Source organism: Polyodon spathula, chromosome 23 (genome assembly GCF_017654505.1).
Source record: "Polyodon spathula isolate WHYD16114869_AA chromosome 23, ASM1765450v1, whole genome shotgun sequence".
Classification (NCBI taxonomy): Eukaryota; Metazoa; Chordata; class Actinopteri; order Acipenseriformes; family Polyodontidae; genus Polyodon; species Polyodon spathula.
Window position 1 is genome coordinate 14,358,112 of NC_054556.1, and position 20,974 is coordinate 14,379,085.

The 20,974-nt window shown below is 43.4% G+C and overlaps 2 protein-coding genes across 3 annotated transcripts in view; one reads left to right on the plus strand and one right to left on the minus strand.

Annotated features, from left to right (window-relative positions):
• LOC121297967 (E3 ubiquitin-protein ligase RNF123) overlaps positions 1–20,974 on the plus strand; it is a 159,067-nt gene that overhangs the window by 104,459 nt on the left and 33,634 nt on the right. For both annotated transcript variants that reach the window (XM_041224620.1, XM_041224621.1), the window contains exon 36: positions 19,518–19,663. In XM_041224620.1, the coding sequence (XP_041080554.1) occupies positions 19,518–19,663 (146 nt within the window). The remainder of the gene's footprint in view (positions 1–19,517; positions 19,664–20,974) is intronic.
• Positions 3,762–6,941, minus strand: amigo3 (adhesion molecule with Ig-like domain 3). The gene has a single exon (XM_041224622.1). It carries the CDS (start codon positions 5,955–5,957, stop codon positions 4,479–4,481), a length of 1,479 nt encoding a protein of 492 aa, XP_041080556.1. The 5' UTR covers positions 5,958–6,941; the 3' UTR covers positions 3,762–4,478.

Genomic DNA, 20,974 nt, shown 5'->3' on the forward strand with positions numbered 1-20,974 from the left:
TGAAAACATGCTGCTTTTATGCAGCTGTACCGAGACTCGATTTGCTAATCAATCATTCAGTTGGAGTCTCGGTATAACTGCACGGTATAGTGCAATTTCCTGTACTCATATATTATTATGGTTTACCTGCACGTGAACTGCTGTGCAATCCTTGTGCCTAAATACAAATATACATTTTAAATCACTCCTGTTCATAACCCATATTATATCCCATGTACCAACTACAATACACCAACATTAACACAATACTGTATTGTCGGTTCCCGCAGGCAGGCGCATCACACAGGGCGAGGCAGTCTACACGCAGACGGAGGACAGGTGCGTGCGAACTTGGGACTTCCCGCAGTAAAGCATAGCGCCAATACTGCTGTACAAAAGAGCCGGCTCCTTTATAATGAGCATATATCAGGCTTATGTCTTTGTATGTGATTGCGTCACCTACCAGCCCTGCTGCTGCCTTCCCCCGTACACACTACACTCTCCCCTGCCAGCCTCAAGTCCGCCCCTACAGTCCATGCCGGGGTACCTGCATCCACTTCTGACACCAATGTAGTGTTTCACGCAGGAGACAGAAGAGAAGGAGACAACACACTGTTTTCTGTTCCAACATTTTATTAGGACCCTATCTCTCAGCACCCTGTAGAGTCCGCTACTCTACCTGCTTCTCTGCTTGAATGGGAACAACAACCAAAAGAGTGTGCAGCGCCCATACTTATAACATAGCGCTGCCCCTTTATGCTAATCAGGTGCCGGAGTTCTTACACCAGAACCAATGGGCAAAGACAAGCAACAGCCAGGGAAGGATACCGGGGTCCCTGTGGGCAGGCTAGCTCATGGACAACACACAGGGATAGAACTAACCCGCAACTGCAGGCAGTACAGACAGGGGAAGGAACACAATACAGCGGTAACAACAGTACATGAACACGGTGGAAATACGATACCCAAAACAGATGCATGGATCGCTACAATACATACAACATCTATATAAACTCTGCTTTACAGCAGTAAGATACAGTACATATCTATATCATATTGATCTGTATTAATAGCTGGCAAAAATGGTGAGAGATCAATACTAATTTGTGGAAAGATCCATGGCAAATCCATTTTTGTAGCTTGTAACAAAATGTAAGGTGATCTATGTATTAATATATCATCTGCTTTACAAGAATAATTTTCAGCATGGAATGAATTAAATATTATGTTGTTCCATACCCTACCTCAGTTTGTAACCTTTTTAATGATGTGAAGTAGCAGCTGTGTGCAGATTTAAGGTCTTTTAAGGGTTAGTCGGAAACGTTTTTTTTTTTTCACTTTTAAACATTCATAAAGCAATCTATAAAACTGTCTTTGAAAGCGCAGTGTATAATTGCACAGTCTGCAGGTGCCTCCTATAGTCCACAGTTTACAGATTTATTGAAGTGCACACAGTCTGAACACGCTTTTTTCCCCAGATGGATGATTTTAAGCCAGTAAAAAGTCCTTGGTTAAAACAAAAAGGGTTGCCACATGGTGCCAGCGAGACAGATTCATGGCCGACAGAAACCCCCACTTCAGCATTCCTGTCAGGAGGGTCATGCTGCTGATAATTAAGGGAGCAGGGCTGAGCACACCAACCTGAGCAGCAGCATATTGAAGAGCCCTACTGGGACATGCTGTAGAGCACACCCTTACAGTGTAGCCCTCAGACGCAGCTTCAGTAGCAGTCTGTTCATTTGCATTATAAACTGTTTCCCCGAAAAGCTGAAACACCTTCATGGGGCTTTGCTTTTCACAGGCGCTTGAGTTAGTATTCAAGAAATGTAAAATCGGCATTTTAAAATGAAAAGTATTCATGTCCAGGGTTCCTTTGTTCACATTTTCATGATTAACTAAACTTTCCATTTGTGTCCGTGTTCTGTATTGAGCTGTTGTAGCCACTTCTGTTCTCTAATGATCATGTACTTTAACAGAGTGAGTTGGGGTGGCTGTTAGAGGGCTGTAAAGAACAGAAAATGTACAGTTCATCAGAACATTAAGAACATTTTCCAACAATAGGAGGCCATTTGTCCTATTAGCGCTCGTCCGGTTCCTAAAAACCTGACTTTTCAAGTCAGGTTTTAAAGGATCCAAGTGATTCTTCATCAACACCAAGACTAGGTGTCCCATATACTATAGTTATTGTCTGTCCACAATCAAACCACTGAAATCTTAGAGGATGAAAAGAGCCTCCCTTTTCTGATAACTCATTTCAAACCCTGACTCTCCCACGTGGTTTTGACAGCTGGTAAAATCAGCAGTTTTACTCAGTTGCACACAGATTAACATCATATACATATATAAAGGGCTTGAAAATGTTTTCTCGAAGAAAAAAAAAAGTATTAATGAATGCTCTTCTTTTAGCACTCATCATTCTATGGGGTCATTTTAATTGCTCGAATTGATTGGTGGCAGATCAGAATACTGCTGTTTTAAATTATTAAAATGGGCCCCTTCCTGTAGTTGTATAGGCCACACAGGAGGCTGATGTGCACTGCTGCTTGGAGTTTTATAAAGTTGGCTGTATTTGAATGATTATGAACCCTCACTGTTTATATCAGTTGAATAGACCGAGAATATTTGTATTTGAAAAAGGAATTTTATGAGGCAGTTGATCTTCAGGAGGATGCTGCCTTATAAGCCCATGCTGAGAGAGTGAGCTTCTGTACAGTGTTCTTAGTGTGCAGTAGTAGGGACAGAGAGCGTGGGATTCAGCAGCTAGGAGTCACCTCACTGACGGTGCTTGAGAGATGCTGTGTAGAATGAGCACATGTATTCTGCTTCTAGAGAATACTTCTTGCATGTTTCTGAAGTGCTGTAATAGTTCAAGGAATGAGGATGACTGAATAACGACGAGCCAAGCTCAGGGAGTATTTTTTTATAAAACAAGTACAATGTGCGGAAAGCAGAGTATGTTTGTTTAACCCTTCATTAAACAGCAGGAATCAGAGAATTGCTTTCCTTACTTTCCTGAATCTGCAATATGGTGTAATTTGAGTGTGATTTGCCCGGCCAGTCTTTTTATGGTTTGAGTGAATGCAAGATGAGAGCTGGTCTAACAAAATATTTTTGAAAAGGTTATTCAACAGTTGTTGTATAATTCTTCTTATCATCCTCTGGGGGTGCATATCCCTGATGATGGGAAGAAAAGTAGAAAATGAGGTCCTCTTGTCTGGTTGTCCACAACACATTTAGAAAAGCGCTAATTCGATTGTGATTCAAGCTGGACATTCTTTAGCACAGTGTTTAAGTATTGGAACCTGGGTGTATATGGAGGCACCGGTCTGTCTGCATGTCAGGTTTTCTATGTGGATGTAATGCTGATAACTGTTATACTGAGTTACACTTTACAGCAACAGCAGGGGATGTCTGTTGTGTTTCTTTTGAAGCAGTAGTTCAAGTTTAATGTATAGTCTATTGATTGTTGATCTTTGAAATCTAACAAAGCTGTTTAATATTATTTTATATTGGTGGTTGTTGTAACTTTTTTTTTTGCAAACGTTTGAGTTTAATCAATGATAAATCTACTAAAAACCTTTTCAAATGAAATGCAAACCGGGTCGTATCCTGATTAACACCAATTAATGCTGCAGGTGGATCAGAAATAAAGTGTGTGTTTGACACAGACGCATGAACACCCACAGAACCATACAAACTAAAACACATGCATAGACTAAAAACACAGGTACAGAAAGCACACAACAACAATACTACAAAATAAATAAACACACACAGTTACCTTAAGGGTCAAGCAGATTTATTAGAGTTTAAAAACAAAGAAGAAAGCTATAGTGTTCCTTCATGTAAAGCCTTGTTGTTTGTTCAGTCTTTCTCAGTAACTCTGTAAAAGCAAGAATCCTGGCAACACAATATCAGCATTAACTTGTTCTGCGATTGGTTTCTCTGTGGTAACAACCCCAGGCTGAGACCTCAGTCTGTAAAGCTGACAGCAGACTGTTTTTATCTCTGGTGTGAGCAGTGTCTCCTTGAGCATGCTTCTCGCACTGAAAGTCTTTCAGTCCAAAAGTTCAAAAGTTAGGAGCCTCTAAAAAGTTGCCAAGAGGTAAAGCAGGTTGAGAAAGCAAGTTCATGACAGGAGGTCATCAGGGACTCTGAAACAAAAAAGCGTGGATTTTGAGCGTGGATTACTTTGTCATTGACTAGTTCATAGTCCATGGCTATCAAAGTCTGACAAACGCTAAGATTAGTAGCTATGGTATTCTATCAGTTTAAGTATATTATATGGCTGTGCCTGATGTATTCTCCCATATCGGTTCCAAAAATAAGTGTTGCAGTGTTCCAATTCACTGAACTATTTGTGCGACTTAATGAGTGTAGACCTACTCCTGTCAGTAGCAAATCCAATTTAAGATGCTTGAGAAGGAAGAGACTTTTAGGGTGTTTAGTCTGTAGACCTTCCTAGAACTAGAATAGGAGATACTTCCACCTTCCTCCCACTAGGGCACTATGGGTGAGTCAGATAACACTGAGGTGATGGAATCGTTGTCAGACTTGAGCTGTTGGATTTTGGGGTGGTCTCGCCCCAGCACCACCCTGAGCCGCCCGTTCTGCACCTCCTTAATGGGCTCCAGGAAGACCACATGCTTGGTGGTGCTCGCCTTGCCGCCAGGGCCCTCAGTGGTGGCTGGAGGGGTGGTGGTCAGGATAGAAGACTGGGCACTGCACTCGTTAACAGGGCTGGGAGTGGGCTGCTTGCGGCACCAGCAGCGGCAGGGGGTCAGGAAGAGGTACATGAGGATCAGCACCAAAGTCACCAAGCAGCCGAAGAGAGTAGTCAGACCCGTGTTGAAGGACTCCTCCTCGTAGCGCCTCGTCAACACCGTGACGTTCACCTCGCGGGTTTCGTTGAGCAGCAGCCTGTGGTTGAGGGCGATGCAGACGTAAACCCCTGAATCCTCCATCTGGGCCTCCTTGATCTCTAAACTGCCGTTGTTGTACATCCTCAGGGTCTTGTTGGTGTTGCCTGGCGGGGCAATGAACTCCTGGTGCGGGGATATCCAGACGTACGTGGTGTGCGCCCGATTGAAAGAGGTATTGCAGTCAAAAAGCAGCGACTCGCCCACAAATGCCTTCAGACTGTCTTCGGGGGCCTCCGTCTGAGGCCCGAAGGTGCAGTTCTCAAAGATGCGGACATGACGGAAGAATCGGACCTGGGCTCTGGGCTCCCCATATACCAAGCAAGTGTGCTCCTCCCGGAAGTTGTGCACTGACCCAAAGCCCAGCTTCTCCCAGTGCAGGAACATTTTATAGAGGCTGCACTCGCACGTCAATGGGTTGTTGTGGAGGTACAGGCCATTCTTGACATTAGCTGGCAGGGCTTTCACCTTGTCGATGGGCAGCGTGCGCAGGCGATTGGAGGAGATGTCCAATGTGTTGAGGAGGGGGTGACTGGGCTCCTGGATGGAGAAGAAAGGGAAGTTGGTTAGGAGGTTCAAGCTGAAGTAGACCTTGTGCAAGTTGCCCAGCCCTGCTAGTGCCTGGCTGTCCACCCGGGAGATGCTGTTCTTGAAGAGCAGGAGCACCTCCAGGTTAACCAACTCCTGGAAGTAGTGCTGCTCCACCACTTCCAGCTTGTTGAAGGAGAGGTCCAGGTGGCGCAGGTTGCTGGCATTTTGGAAAGCCCCATCTGAGATTTGCTCGAGTTGGTTGTGGGCCAGACGCAAGGTCTGGAGCCGGGGTAGCCCAGAGAAGCCCCCGTTGCCCAGTTGGGCCAGGACATTATGACTGAGATCCAGAGTGGTAGTCCAGTGGGGCAGCACTGCAGGCACCTGGTGCAGTTTGTGGTTGACACAGCTCAGGATGTCTGAGGCACAGATGCAGGAAGAAGGGCAGCCGTGGGGGTTTGAAAAAACTCCTTCCCCTTCCTTCTGCATCAGAAGCAAGCCCACCAGCAGAATCCTTGCAAGACTACTCATTGTACCTTCAGCAGTACCCCAGGCATTTGAGATCTGGTCTTGGTCAGTGCCAGATGAGTTCCAGATTAATATGATAAACAAAGAGAAGTGATTGTAGTCTAGACTGGGGATATTACAAGCTCAAGGGATTGTACAAGATCCTGTATTTTTGGAGACAGGTATTGTAGACACTAAACCTTGAAGCTGGTGGGTCAAGTACAGTAAATGGGAATCCTAATAGTTATTTTTTCTTTTTCTGGAATGAGTTTGTGGCTATCAGATTAAGCAGCAAGAATTTGCACACAAAGCTCCAGGAAAAAAAAGTCAAATGTGAGTTTGCCGCAATACAATTGAGCACAGTCCCATCACTACTTCTTCTAATTTAAGACTCAGGTATAAGTTGGTAGGTCTGTTTCACAATTGTCTTTAGAAAAATCCTTTGGCTCAGAGGCTACTGCGTAGAACTGTGCCATAATCCACAGTTCTGTTGTTTTGAGTCTTGCAATGCCTAAACTCTCACATCACCAGGGCTTTGAACTTTTAAAGCATGGTTTAAGTTCCTCAGAAATCCAAATGCAATTTCAATGAAGAAAAAAGAAAGTGCTTCCTTACCCCCTCCAGCATGCCAGGGCTATCGATAGAGGAAGATTGAAGGAAGGTAGCTTTGGCGCAATGCCGGTATCTTTCAGAATAGAAAAAGCACGTTTTTGAAAGCCTTTCTTGCGGAGGGTTTTTGGTGTTGTAAACAGAGCCAGTTGCCGCAGAAATGCAAGGCAAAAAAAAAAGAAAGTCCACACCTCCTTCTTTTCCACACAAACACACACTCTCTAAAGTAGATCAGTGCTTGAGAATCCGGTCTTGGCTGCCGGACAGACCAGTGTTAATGAGATCCTCAGGAGGTTCAGAGCAGCAGCAGCAGTTCAGCTTGAGTGTGTGAGAAGGATTGTCCGAGCTGCAATACAAGCAGGTAATGTCCTGGGTTTTACCCCCACCCCCCACCCCCATTCCTGGGAAATACACACCCCTCTCCTGGTGCATTAATGATCACAAACATGGGCAGGCTCCCCCTCTTTACAAATCCTCCTGCTCCCAAATACTGGCATTGATTTGTGTTTCTACAGCTGGCTGCAGTTGCGCTATGACTCCTATGTGTTCAGTTGATGCCATTCACTCTCTCTGCTGGCTGCTGTTGCTCTATGACTCCTGTGTGTTCAGTTGCCATTCAGTCTCTCTGCTGGCTTGCTTGCCTTGTATCTCAGCCCCTGTTTTGATCATTCCCTCACTCCCAGCTCTATTTACAAGGAGGCTCTGAGTCCAGGGGGTGGTACCTTGTTGGACTGGTTAAGAAGGGATTGGCTGGGGGAAGATAAAGGAGGGAGGGGTTTAGCAGTGTGTGTGTGTGTGTGTGTGGATTTTATAGCATTATTCTCTGAATAGGATGCTGTAGCCTGCTTGAGCCACTAGTGGGAGGAGGAGGCCTTATAGAAGTTGAGCTGTCCTGGGTAAAGCAAATCACAGTACCTTTAGTGTGTTTTATTTCTTAGATTATTTTCTTGTAATTTGCTTTCTACAACACTGCATGCCAAATAAAAAGACCCCCCCCCCCCCATTTGACATCTCTTAGCAGCGAGATCATATCAGTATATATAGGAAAAGAGAACAGTGATCAACACTGCAGAGCACTCTAGTAGTATAGGAAAAAGAACTCCACTCAACACTGCAGAGCACTTTAGTGGTGTAGGAAAAAGAACTCCACTCAACACTGCAGAGCGCTCTAGTAGTATAGGAAAAAGAACTCCACTCAAACATATAAAAAATACAAATTTTCAGTGACCATGTTTTCTTTTCTAGCTCTGAAATTAGGGGTTGGTACCTACTTAGTGCTGAAAGTGTTAAAGCGAAGATCAACCCCCTGATTATAAATTACTTGTTTGCCTGTGATGGATCCCTCAGGCGAGCCATTTCATGGCTTTTTAGTCTTTCACATCTCTTAATCTTTCAAAACTATTTGGATTTTTTTTTTTAATCAGGCATTTCTAAATAACATTATCTTTGACACACTTTAACTCCATGTTCACCCATGTTTGTTCTGTGTGGAATTTGCTATTGATGTATTTCCTACATCCACTGGTGGCAGTGTTGCAGGGGCAGGTTAACGGATACAGTCTGACGTCAGACATGATTCAGACGGGTGCTTTAAACTTCTCAGTTTGAGAAAGTCACTAGGAAAGGATCATGGAAACATAAAATGATACAAAGTGAATCTAAGAACAAGAAGATTGTTTGTCAGAACCATCTCTAGCTGCTCTTTAAAGGCTCCAAACAAACCTTTTGTTTCAGTAGTAACTCCTCGGCTGTAGACCAAGGTTCTTGCAATCAAATTCAGTTGATTAAAATAGAAAGACACTAAAATGATACTAAAACACAGAACCATAATTGAGTGTTTGCTGACTCGAGACTGATCCACTCTGCCATGCCGTGATGTTTCACACCCATACCAGGTTTCTTATTGAAAATGCACAGACTGAGAAGATGTTCTTGCAAGGAGCTCTTAACATTGCTGCTCAGATTGTTGTAAATGCCCCAGAATTCCACTCTCACTTCTCTCTACTTCCTCTTGGCTGTCTGAGAGAACGGAATCATATTTCCTGGTGTCCTTCATGATTCGTACACGTATCTGCTCGCAGAGAGAGTGGAAATCAGGTCATGCATGCTTTGAAAGACACAACGAGGACAGAAAGGGGATGTCTCTCTAATGAACCACTAAGCAAACACAGTCCCTACCAGATTCAGTGGAGATGTGCTGAAAAACAGATCCTTCATGGTTACCTTGGCAAGGTGAATTGTTTCTATGTCATTCAATATAGGAGAGCTCCACTTTTTCTATAAGGTAACAAGAAGTTTTGTAGTATTCAAAAGAAAGTTAGATATAAAACCATATGTTCTTATAATCGTGTAAAGATTGTAAAAAATAAATAAATAAATAAACAATAAGCTTTGTTGAATAGGGACCCAAATTAGACAAATGCTTCCTTGAAATATTTGTTTAATTTAATAACTTTTTTCACTACTTAAATAATGTAGATTAATTTTAACTAGTTGTTTTAATTTAGTGAATCTAAAATATTTTAAAGCTTAAAAAAACCAACATGCTCTTGTTTGCATAAAAAGTATTCCCTTCCAGTGCAGCAAGTTGTTGTGCTATTAAGAGGATTGCTGTTTTTGATTATGACCTCTTAAGCACAAGTTCCAGTGTCAGAATCTGGGGCTTTATGGAAGAACCAGTCTGCGCTTCCATCTGTCTGTCACACTTTTGTTTTTACATGAACACGCTGTATGTTGGATGCAGGTCATGGAGATCTGATGGTCCTATTTGTGCATTTAGAGCCATGGGGGTTGCATACAGTGGTCTGCTCTTTAGATATGTGATGTCACACTTACATTGGAATACATTCTAGAGCCCTGCTTGTCCAAGTGTGATGAAGCCTGAACAGTGCATTGAGAGGATCAGAGTGCACTGGTAAATGGAGTTGTTTGTAAAGTGCATTGAAAGGATCAGAGTGCACTGGTAAATGGAGATGTTTGTAAAGTGCATTGTGAGGATCAGAGTGCACGGGTAAATGGAGATGTTTGTAAAGTGCATTGAGAGGATCAGAGTGCACTGGTAAATGGAGATGTTTGTAAAGTGCATTGTGAGGATCAGAGTGCACTGGTAAATTGAGCTGTTTGTAAAATGCATTGAGAGGATCAGAGTGCACGGGTAAATGGAGATGTTTGTAAAGTGCATTGAGAGGATCAGAGTGCACTGGTAAATGGAGATGTTTGTAAAGTGCATTGTGAGGATCAGAGTGCACTGGTAAATGGAGATGTTTGTAAAGTGCATTGTGAGGATCAGAGTGCACTGGTAAATTGAGCTGTTTGTAAAATGCATTGAAAGGATCAGAGTGCACAGTGAATTGGAGGTGTTTGTAAAGTGCATTGAGAGAATCAGAGTGCACAGGTAAATGGAGATGTTTGTAAAGTGCATTGTGAGGATCAGAGTGCACTGGTAAATTGAGCTGTTTGTAAAGTGCATTGAGAGGATCAGAGTGCACTGGTAAATTGAGCTGTTTGTAAAATGCATTGAGAGGATCAGAGTGCACTGGTAAATGGAGATGTTTGTAAAGTGCATTGAGAGGATCAGAGTGCACTGGTAAATGGAGATGTTTGTAAAGTGCATTGTGAGGATCAGAGTGCACTGGTAAATGGAGGTGTTTGTAAAGTGCATTGAGAGGATCAGAGTGCACTGGTAAATGGAGATGTTTGTAAAGTGCATTGAGAGGATCAGAGTGCACTGGTAAATGGAGATGTTTGTAAAGTGCATTGAGAGGATCAGAGTGCACTGGTAAATGGAGGTGTTTGTAAAGTGCATTGAGAGGATCAGAGTGCACTAGTAAATGGAGGTGTTTGTAAAGTGCATTGAGAGGATGAGAGTGCACTGCAAAATGGAGGTGTTTGTAAATTGCATTGAGAGGATCAGAGTGCACTGGTAAATGGAGATGTTTGTAAAGTGCATTGTGAGGATCAGAGAGTGCTGGTAAATGCCTGCCTCTGTCTGTCGTGTCAGTTTTATATGTGCATACGGTGTATAAAGGTCATGGGCGGGGATCAACTTTCATCTTACTGATGGCTCTGATTTTTACTGAGTATTGCTGACATGCTTGTTGTTCATTTCTTAGTCCTCCATTTATCGACTTGTACTTGTAATCTGGATTGTTTATGTGCATTAATGAGCAGTCTGCTCTTCTCAGAGGTTGAGTTCATTTCAGAATGGGATAAGAAGCTTGTTGCAGTCCTGATTTATTTTCATTGTGTTTTGTGTGCTGCTTGTGCAATATATTTCTGCTTGTAGTTTGAGGGTATATTTTACCCCAGTCATCTTTCAAACAACATCTATGGTGGTTTGGCAATGTTAAAAGTGTCCTAAAAGTTTAACCACTGTCAAAGATATGCATGCCAAAAAAGGTCAGCTGTAGTGCCTCTACAGTGGGATGTGTGCAATATTATTAATATTATTATATTATACATTATTCAATATGTATTCAAAGTCTTTTCCGTCTCATCCACATTAATGTTGCACTGCATCATAAAATGTAATGGCACTCTAAAGGCATTTCTGCACTGAACATTTCTGTGCATGTGGAGTGCTTTAAAAGGGTTCAGCTCAGCAGTTCAGAAGCATGGCAATAGACTTACATTGTATTTGCATTCCATCTGCTGCAACAATGCATTTAGAATATCGGCTTGTTTCATTAAAATGTACTGCTTATAATTTTATGATTTTGAACTGGAGACGTTTACGTGTACGATCCGGTTTTCTTCACTGTAATTTACTTCTTACAATACCGATGTGTATTCAGCTTGCATAAATGGAAAGGACATTTCTCTCTGCTGCTGAATGGACCCCCCACCCACGACAACATAAAACACACACTCCGTACCCCTTTCCCAGACAGGGCACTAGCTCTATCCCAGCTCACAGCTGAGAGATAAATTGAAAGTAATTGAATTTCATTGCTATAGATACATTAAATGCACTCACCAGACACACCAATAATGCCTGTGATGTTTTGCCAGACATTGTCCTTTTTTATGCACTTACTGTGCAATCACAGAGCAGACGATACCACTGCACTTCAAGAATCGATTTCTCCTTGCCCGTGTTCCACGTGCATTTGTGTTTTGAGCTGTGTCAAGATTGCTGCCATTGTTTCTGATTGGTCTTTTTCATTCTAGTCGCCTGCGATGTGTGGGAGACAGAGTAGAGTTCTGTTCAGGTGGAAACGCTGGCATCGCTCATGAGTGGTGTAGATGTACCCATACATCCAGTCACTTTGGAAATTGTGAAATCCATAATAACTGTGAACAAAGTGTAGCCTTATTTATACCAAGGCTTTAAAGAGCAACGTGGTACGGGAGTGAAGCACCAAGGCTTTCTTAACTAACATATTTTTTTCCTTAGATGTTTGAAGAAATATTACTGTACTGTTTTTATAAACTATTGCTCCTAGGCTTTCACATAATTCAGGGAACATACATCCTCCCAATTTGATCTTTGCTTGTACTTCTTTTCATAAAGACCTTGATATTCTGCCCTATTAAGTCCTGCAGGTCATTTACAAGGCTACACTGGGACCACATTGCCATCAGCAGGATGCATGTGCCATTAGAGTCGTGTTCATGCAGTATGCCATTGCCTTGCCTTGGGGTCAGCTCAGGCCATATCACTGCTAACTGTCTGGACAGTAGGGACATGTTGTTTCAGCACCTTGGTTAGGGACAGCTCCTTGTATGGTGGGTGTGCAGTGCAGCAGGGATGTGTTGTTTCAGCACAGTGGTTAGGGACAGCTCCTTGTCTGGTGGGTGTGCAGTGCAGAACGGATGTGTTTCAGCACCATGATTAGGAACAGCTCCTTGTCTGGTGCGTGTTCAGTGCCATGGTTAGGGACAGCTCCTTGTCTGGTGGGTGTTCAGCACCATGGTTAGGGACAGCTCCCTGCCTGGTGGGTGTATGATGTGGTGGGGAATGTGTTGTTTCAGCACCATAGCTAGGGGACAGCTCCCAGTAGTGTGTTCTGTGTGTTGGCAGGGAGTTGTTTTTTGCTTTTTTATCAGTTTCTTGCATCTTCTCACAAAAAATGGAAATGCAAGTGATTGCGTTGAGAGCCATTCCATGTTTTGCTGTGGTCTGTATTAGACCCATGTGTACTTGGATAGATAGACTGTGGAATTCACAAGCATATTCCATCCATGTCATATTCCCATCCCTGTTTGATGTTGAGCATCAGATATGTACAAACATGTCCTTGTGAAAAATGTCAAACAATAGCCAGGGGACTGTTGGCAAAATCAACATCAGCTGAACTGTCAGGAATTAATACAACACCACAAGCTATTTTTAATGTGATAATTCATTAGCAATGTTTGCTGTTAAATATGATATTCCTAGTGTGACTATGCCAGTATCTAATTGTGCGGAAGGAAACTAAACATGTAATTGAAAGTGATGCCAGTGATAATATATTTTAAAATATATTTAAAATCATTATTTCAACATCAGTGGGAAACAACCAAATGGAAATGTAACACTGTAACCATAAATGTAACATATAACTGTTCTCTGAAGTTGCCTGTCAGTATGGCAGTATGGTTTCCATAGGTACAATACAGTGTTGCTCTGGCTGCAGGTTCAAAGTGGGTGAATGCTCTCACACAGAGTGCTGCTCATTCACAAGCCTGCCTTGTCATTGTGCGTCATTCTTCTACTCGGTACAGGAAGGGCTTGTTGACCGTTTGGGATGAGCGCCCAAGTGTAATAAAGCAACCTGCTAATAAATTACAGTCAGTGACTCAGGTGACACTTTTGTAATTTCCCATTGCTTCCCAGCATGACTGTGAGCTGCTGCTTCTTTCCTTGAGTAATTTTGCCCAAGCTCATGTCTCAATCCACACTGTTGTCTCCTGCATATATTTACACTGTCATCTGTGTTTTTCTGCATCACTTGGCAGCTGCCTGTACTGACAACATGGGAATACTGGGGAGTGTTTAGATTTTTGCTCATTAGTTTGGGGCAGGATAATGACAGTGCTGCCGTCGTTTATCAAAACTTGTAATCTGGATCAAACTGATCCGAATTTTGTAAGCCTATATTTTGTGATCAAGATTACTTTCCTTAAGTAAACTGTTATTTATGTTATAGCCTAACTTAGATAAATAAGACACTGATAATTACACTATGTAACACAGTTTTTGTTCCTGGGTAGTAAGTGTTATTTCCTAATTGCTTATGCCTCAAAAGTATAGAAAATGGCTATTATTCCCCACAAACTTTGCTTTTGTGACCAGGACAGTGAAATTTCAAAATATCACTATTTCCAGTGGGAAAATGGGCAAATGTGTGTCTTTTCGTTCACATAAAGTCAGAAAAAAACAACATATGAATCCAAATTAACATGTATTTATACTAAAGTAATACAAAGATGACTACAAAAGATTTAGAAGCGAGTAGTTTTTCGAGATTTACAATTATACTATTCACGTTCAATGTTAATGTTTTAATTTGCTTGTCTGAATGACCTGCTGTGGAAGGGGTGTGGGTAATTCACTGACTAGGAGACAGACAGGTGTAATTGAAAACACCACCCTGGTGCCCAGTTTTATTTGAGAACAGTTCTTGCTTTTTCCGGCAGAGGGCACTGTTGACAATGGGCTGCCTATCAACGATGATAGACAGCACCACGGAAATACCACAGCTGGTACGTGAACAGCAAGTGCACTCGCAGGTGCTCAAAGAAATAATAATGAAAACAGAAGGCGAAAAGAACAAGGGAAAATAAAACAGTAATAAAACTACAAATAAAAGGTGCTGCACTCTGCAGCGTTATCCCGGTTGCCGCTACCCGCACGACCCGGATCACCGTCTTACTCTGTAGGCTAACTAGCCTGCTCTTTGACAATATGCCGGGGTCTGCCCAAGGGTTCTCCGCTCTCTGTCTCGCTGTGAAACTCTTTCTTTGTTTCGGCTGATTCCCGGTCCTGGATCAGAGCTTCCGCACTCTCGGCGCGTCTAAGTGGGCAGACCTGAGGAAACAGCAGAGCATTTTTTTTTATAGGGCTAGCAATCTGCCAAGACTCTCCTCTCAGCCATTCAGAGAGGGGGAAAGACATTGTAAAGACAGGGTGGATCTGCTGAAGGGGCAGTGAGGGATGGCATTGTAAAGACAGGGTGGATCTGCTGGGGGGGCAGTGAGGGATGGTATTGTAAAGACAGGGTGGATCTGCTGGAGGGGCAGTGAGGGATGGCATTGTAAAGACAGGGTGGATCTGCTGTTAGAAGGATCCTCCATGTACGTTTCACACTACAGATATGTCATTTTCTTACATGTTTATTTCTACACAGCACACACACATTTAAAAAAAAAAAGGTGCTGGGCATCATGTAAATAAGCTGAAAACAAAGCTGTTGTTCTTGATAAAAGCTAAACCACTAAATGTGACACTCAGACACATATTGTTAATTTGCCAGCATGGATACCAAACTGAAATAAATATGTAAAACACGTATTAATACTCTATTGGACTTATAGTGTGTGTTTTCTATCGAAATTCAAAAAAATGTCTATGTTCTATGAAAAGTGAAATCCACCATCACAGTAGGATCAAAATGATCCAGATACTTTACATAAAGTAATCCTGATCTCTTTAAATTCTGAAAAACCCAATTGCAACATTTAATCGTGTTTAAAAGTGCGATGGGATTACCAAAGCAAAATCAGCATCACAGTAATCCCGATCGCATGTTAATGTTTTGAAAAACCCAATTTCACAATATAATCCCGAGCTAATCTGGAAATCCGATTACCAAAGTTTTGAAAAGCCGGCCCCTGGAGATCTGAAAATCTTTTAAAAAGAATGTGTCCTTTTCAGGAAATGAGGCAGCCGCACCCTCAGTCTTTATCACGCTTTCTTGTAAGGAATATATATATGTCGATCACTTCCTCGTTTTGAACTTGAAGCAGCCTTTACACCCCAGTAAGCGCAATAATGGTGTTCTTGAGGAATGATGGCGGGGCTGCTATCATTCATTAAACACACTGTGGGTATTAACTCCTTCCCTTGCGAAGGCACAGCCCCACCATCTTCACGGTGATGCTAAAATACATTTCCTTGGAGATGGTTTACTGTATTCTTCTATAACAGGCACACCTTGTTGCCAGCCCAGATGGTTTACATTCCCCACAGGTAGTTTTAGTTGTAAGTATGCAATCTTCCTCCCACTCTACATGCCTGCCACAATCAGCAGTTTGTTTAAGGGAGGAAACAAAAGGTGATTTTTAAAAAAATATCTCAAACTTTATTCACAATTTCGAAATTACAGAAAGATACATTTTGGGTCAAATCTCCATTTGCAGGAAAATGCATAATTGCTTGTGATCCGAAACTTTGTGTCTAAAGGTCTAAAAGCAGCATTTATTCATAGCATCCCATTTTGGGAACTAACGATTACAAATACATACATATGAATGTGTTAAACCAACAACCTGGAACATCAAGGAAAGAAATACAGTGGAATTGGAAACTTTGTGAAAATGGTTTTGAAACTTTTTGTATATAACATGGCCCTTTTTGTAGAAATCCCATCTTTACATGGCTGGTCCCTCAATTCTAACGTGGCTGTTTTTGTAGATGAGAAATGTTACACATACATCAAATATATCATTTATTTTCAAGGTAGCGTCTTATTTCCATGATAACACAGAAAATAGCCTAGTATACAGTCACACATGATGATAAAAAGGGTCTACTGAGAGTTGGATTTTGTGTATTTTCCTTATTGCTAGGAGGTATATAGAGAATGTGCTTGTTTGAATTCTCCAGCATGCAGTAGCTGCCACGGTTAGTTAGTGAGTGCTTCATTTTGTTACTGTGTATTTAAAGGCAGCTCTGAAAGATCAATAACTTGAGTATACAGCCCTGCAATTACGCAGGCTGTAAACTGCACTCTGAAAGCATTTTCAAAGTGCACTAGAAACCCCTGATGCGCAGTGGAGGTGCCTGTATGTATGGTATGAAGAATATCACAATCTCAGGGTATAACAAGTTATATAACAAACCAGCAGGGGTGCCCCAACACCCAGTACTACAAACCAGCAGGGGTGCCCCAACACCCAGTACCACAAACCGGCAGGGGTGCCCCAACACCTAGTACCACAAACCAGCAGTGGTGCCCCAACACCCAGCACCACAAACCAGCAGGGGTGCCCCAACAGCCAGTACCACAAACCAGCAGTGGTGCACCAACACCCAGCACCACAAAACAGCAGGGGTGTCCCAACACCTAGTAACACAAACCAGCAGGAGTGCACCAACGGCCAGCACCACAAACCAGCAGGGGTGCCCCAACACCCAGTACTACAAACCGGCAGGGGTGCCCCAACACCTAGTAACACAAACCAGCAGGGGTGCGCCAACACCCAGTACCACAAACCAGCAGTGGTGCACCAACACCTAGTAACACAAACCGGCAGGGATGCCCCAACACTCAGTACCACAAACCAGCAGTGGTGCACCAACACCCAGCACCACAAAACTGCAAGGGTGGCTGAATACTTTTTGTGACACTGCAGTATATAGCACTGAAAATAATTTTGGGTCTCATTAGTATAATGTCTTGTATGTTATTCCTTTAGTAAAAGTTGAAACCTTTAAATAGTGAACAAACATGAAAATGTGCAGTGTAAGGAAGCTATGGGTTAGATTTTTTTTTTTTAATTACAAAAAGTTTTATCATTTCTAGGATCTTCATGTACAGTATTTTAAACCACTACATTTAATACATATATGGTCATTTTTGTAAAATGTTAAATAAATACAAAAATAAAATATGACTGAATACTGAAGACTACTTTTTTATTAGAAACGTATCCAATAATTTAAATGGTAAACTGTTTAGGGGCATATTCTTAAAGAGCTTGAACCTTTTTTATGTAAAACGAATAACATACTGTGAATGTTACTGAACGAGCAAGAAACAACTATGAAGGAGCTCTTACGCTAACCTCCTGAGCAGCTTCCTAAAGTGAAGCTTTCTAAAATAGTTTTGTTTTCTGTATAGAGAAGGTCTGTACCGGCATGTTAATGACTGTGTTCCTCCTCTCCTATCTCTGTGCAGGGTAGCTGTGCTAATGACTGTGTTCCTCCTCTCCTGTCTCTGTGCAGGGTGGCTGTGCTAATGACTGTGTTCCTCCTCTTGTGTCTCTGTGCAGGGTGGCTGTGCTAATGACTGTTCCTCCTCTCGTGTCTCTGTGCAGGGTAGCTGTGCTAATGACTGTGTTCCTCCTCTCCTGTCTCTGTGCAGGGTAGCTGTGCTAATGACTGTGTTCCTCCTCTCCTGTCTCTGTGCAGGGTGGCTGTGCTAATGACTGTTCCTCCTCTCGTGTCTCTGTGCAGGGTAGCTGTGCTAATGACTGTGTTCCTCCTCTCCTGTCTCTGTGCAGGGTAGCTGTGCTAATGACTGTGTTCCTCCTCTTGTGTCTCTTTGCAGGGTGGCTGTGCTAATGACTGTTCCTCCTCTCGTGTCTCTGTGCAGGGTAGCTGTGCTAATGACTGTGTTCCTCCTCTCCTGTCTCTGTGCAGGGTAGCTGTGCTAATGACTGTGTTCCTCCTCTCCTGTCTCTGTGCAGGGTAGCTGTGCTAATGACTGTGTTCCTCCTCTCCTGTCTCTGTGCAGGGTAGCTGTGCTAATGACTGTGTTCCTCCTCTTCTGTCTCTGTGCAGGGTGGCTGTGCTAATGACTGTGTTCCTCCTCTTGTGTCTCTGTGCAGGGTGACTGTGCTAATGACTGTTCCTCCTCTCGTGTCTCTGTGCAGGGTAGCTGTGCTAATGACTGTGTTCCTCCTCTCGTGTCTCTGTGCAGGGTGGCTGTGCTAATGACTGTTCCTCCTCTCGTGTCTCTGTGCAGGGTAGCTGTGCTAATGACTGTGTTCCTCCTCTCCTGTCTCTGTGCAGGGTAGCTGTGCTAATGACTGTGTTCCTCCTCTTGTGTCTCTGTGCAGGGTGGCTGTGCTAATGACTGTGTTCCTCCTCTCCTGTCTCTGTGCAGGGTAGCTGTGCTAATGACTGTGTTCCTCCTCTTGTGTCTCTGTGCAGGGTGGCTGTGCTAATGACTGTGTTCCTCCTCTCGTGTCTCTGTGCAGGGTAGCTGTGCTAATGACTGTGTTCCTCCTCTCCTGTCTCTGTGCAGGGTAGCTGTGCTAATGACTGTGTTCCTCCTCTCCTGTCTCTGTGCAGGGTGGCTGTGCTAATGACTGTGTTCCTCCTCTCCTGTCTCTGTGCAGGGTAGCTGTGCTAATGACTGTGTTCCTCCTCTCCTGTCTCTGTGCAGGGTAGCTGTGCTAATGACTGTGTTCCTCCTCTCCTGTCTCTGTGCAGGGTAGCTGTGCTAATGACTGTGTTCCTCCTCTCGTGTCTCTGTGCAGGGTAGCTGTGCTAATGACTGTGTTCCTCCTCTCCTGTCTCTGTGCAGGGTAGCTGTGCTAATGACTGTGTTCCTCCTCTCCTGTCTCTGTGCAGGGTGGCTGTGCTAATGACTGTGTTCCTCCTCTCGTGTCTCTGTGCAGGGTAGCTGTGCTAATGACTGTGTTCCTCCTCTTGTGTCTCTGTGCAGGGTGGCTGTGCTAATGACTGTGTTCCTCCTCTCCTGTCTCTGTGCAGGGTGGCTGTGCTAATGACTGTGTTCCTCCTCTTGTGTCTCTGTGCAGGGTGGCTGTGCTAATGACTGTGTTCCTCCTCTCCTGTCTCTGTGCAGGGTAGCTGTGCTAATGACTGTGTTCCTCCTCTCCTGTCTCTGTGCAGGGTAGCTGTGCTAATGACTGTGTTCCTCCTCTCCTGTCTCTGTGCAGGGTAGCTGTGCTAATGACTGTGTTCCTCCTCTCCTGTCTCTGTGCAGGGTAGCTGTGCTAATGACTGTGTTCCTCCTCTCCTGTCTCTGTGCAGGGTAGCTGTGCTAATGACTGTGTTCCTCCTCTCCTGTCTCTGTGCAGGGCAGCCCGTGCCTCTGCAGTCCTGCTGTCTGATCCCTGCTTCCAGCTGCACTCCATCCAGCACCTCCTGGGAGAATCGGAGCTCTTATCTTCGTTCAGAGCGCCCCCCCCGCCTGCAGAGCGCAAACACTTCTCCTTGCACACCTGTGAGTACATTGCACACCGACAGGCTAGAGAGCAACTATAAGAAGCTAAGTCAAGTACACAAACGTTTCAGCTAGCACTGCCTTCAATGCCAGAAAGTCTGTCTACTTGTTTTAGTTTCCTTTAGTTTTACCTTAAAATTCTCCTGATTGAGCGTTTTGAAATGATTGGTGATATAGTGGAGGCATCCACATATAAGTGTCGAGAGAACCCTGTGTCCAGTTCTGCTAGAGCTTGGTTAGAACGTTCTGTAGCACAATTATTGAATATTTTAGTTCATGAATTCAAATGGCAGATTTCAGAACATTCCAGTATATCCTATTTCATTGTAAATGTTGTCTCCTGCACGGTAGACAACCAGCTGACATGGATAACGATTCTAAGTGAGTACTGTATTCTTTTTTTTTTAAATTAAAACATGATTTCTAACAATATTATAATATATATAAAAGTGACCTGTCTCAGGGGATAAGAGTGTCGTCTCGTTTCGCTCTTTGGATGATAGAACTTGTCAGCTTCTCTAACCCAGTATTCATGGAGATGAACTTATTTTCACTGAGGTCTGGGAGCGATTGGAACCCAGGGGGGAGTGGGATTTAAATGCCACCAAAGAAGCTTTCTTCACAATATAGAAATGCCAGGCAGGTCGAGAGAAGGTGAAAGCGTGCAATCCACCACCACAATGTTAGGGGTTTTAATCTTGACATTTTCTATTGAGCAATGAATCATCCACTCTGTTAACCGATTCATCACACCTGTTTGCTAGTGCTATGAAATTGCATTGAAAGTTATCAGCCAGAGTGAGTCATTTTAAAATATTTTTGGTCTATCGTAAGCTTTCACGTTTCAGACTAATGCAGGTAACTTACTGAGTGCTATTTTATTTAGGTTAGCTGAAGAGAAAGTATGATATAGCTGTTTTTTTAATAAATTTAGTCGTCTGCAATGATTTTTATCCAGTTTTCTCCCCAATTTGGAATGCCCAATTATTATTTTTATCCCAGCTCACCACTGCATCTACCACGCAGACTCTGGGAAACGGCGGCAGACACACATGTCCTCCGCAGTGTGTCCTGCCAAGCAGTCTTTTTTCGCAGTGCAGGTCCACAGTAAAGCCATCAGACCCATAGTGCCGGAGCACAACACAGATCTGAGTGGCTTCTACAGCAGACCTGCAGATGCCCTGTCAGCCACAGGAGACGCTGGTGCATGGTGAACAGAGGATTACCCTACCAACCTGAGCCCTCCCCACCCAGGTGGCGCTTGGCCAATTGTGTGCCACCCTCTGGGAACTCATTGCCAATATCGGCGAT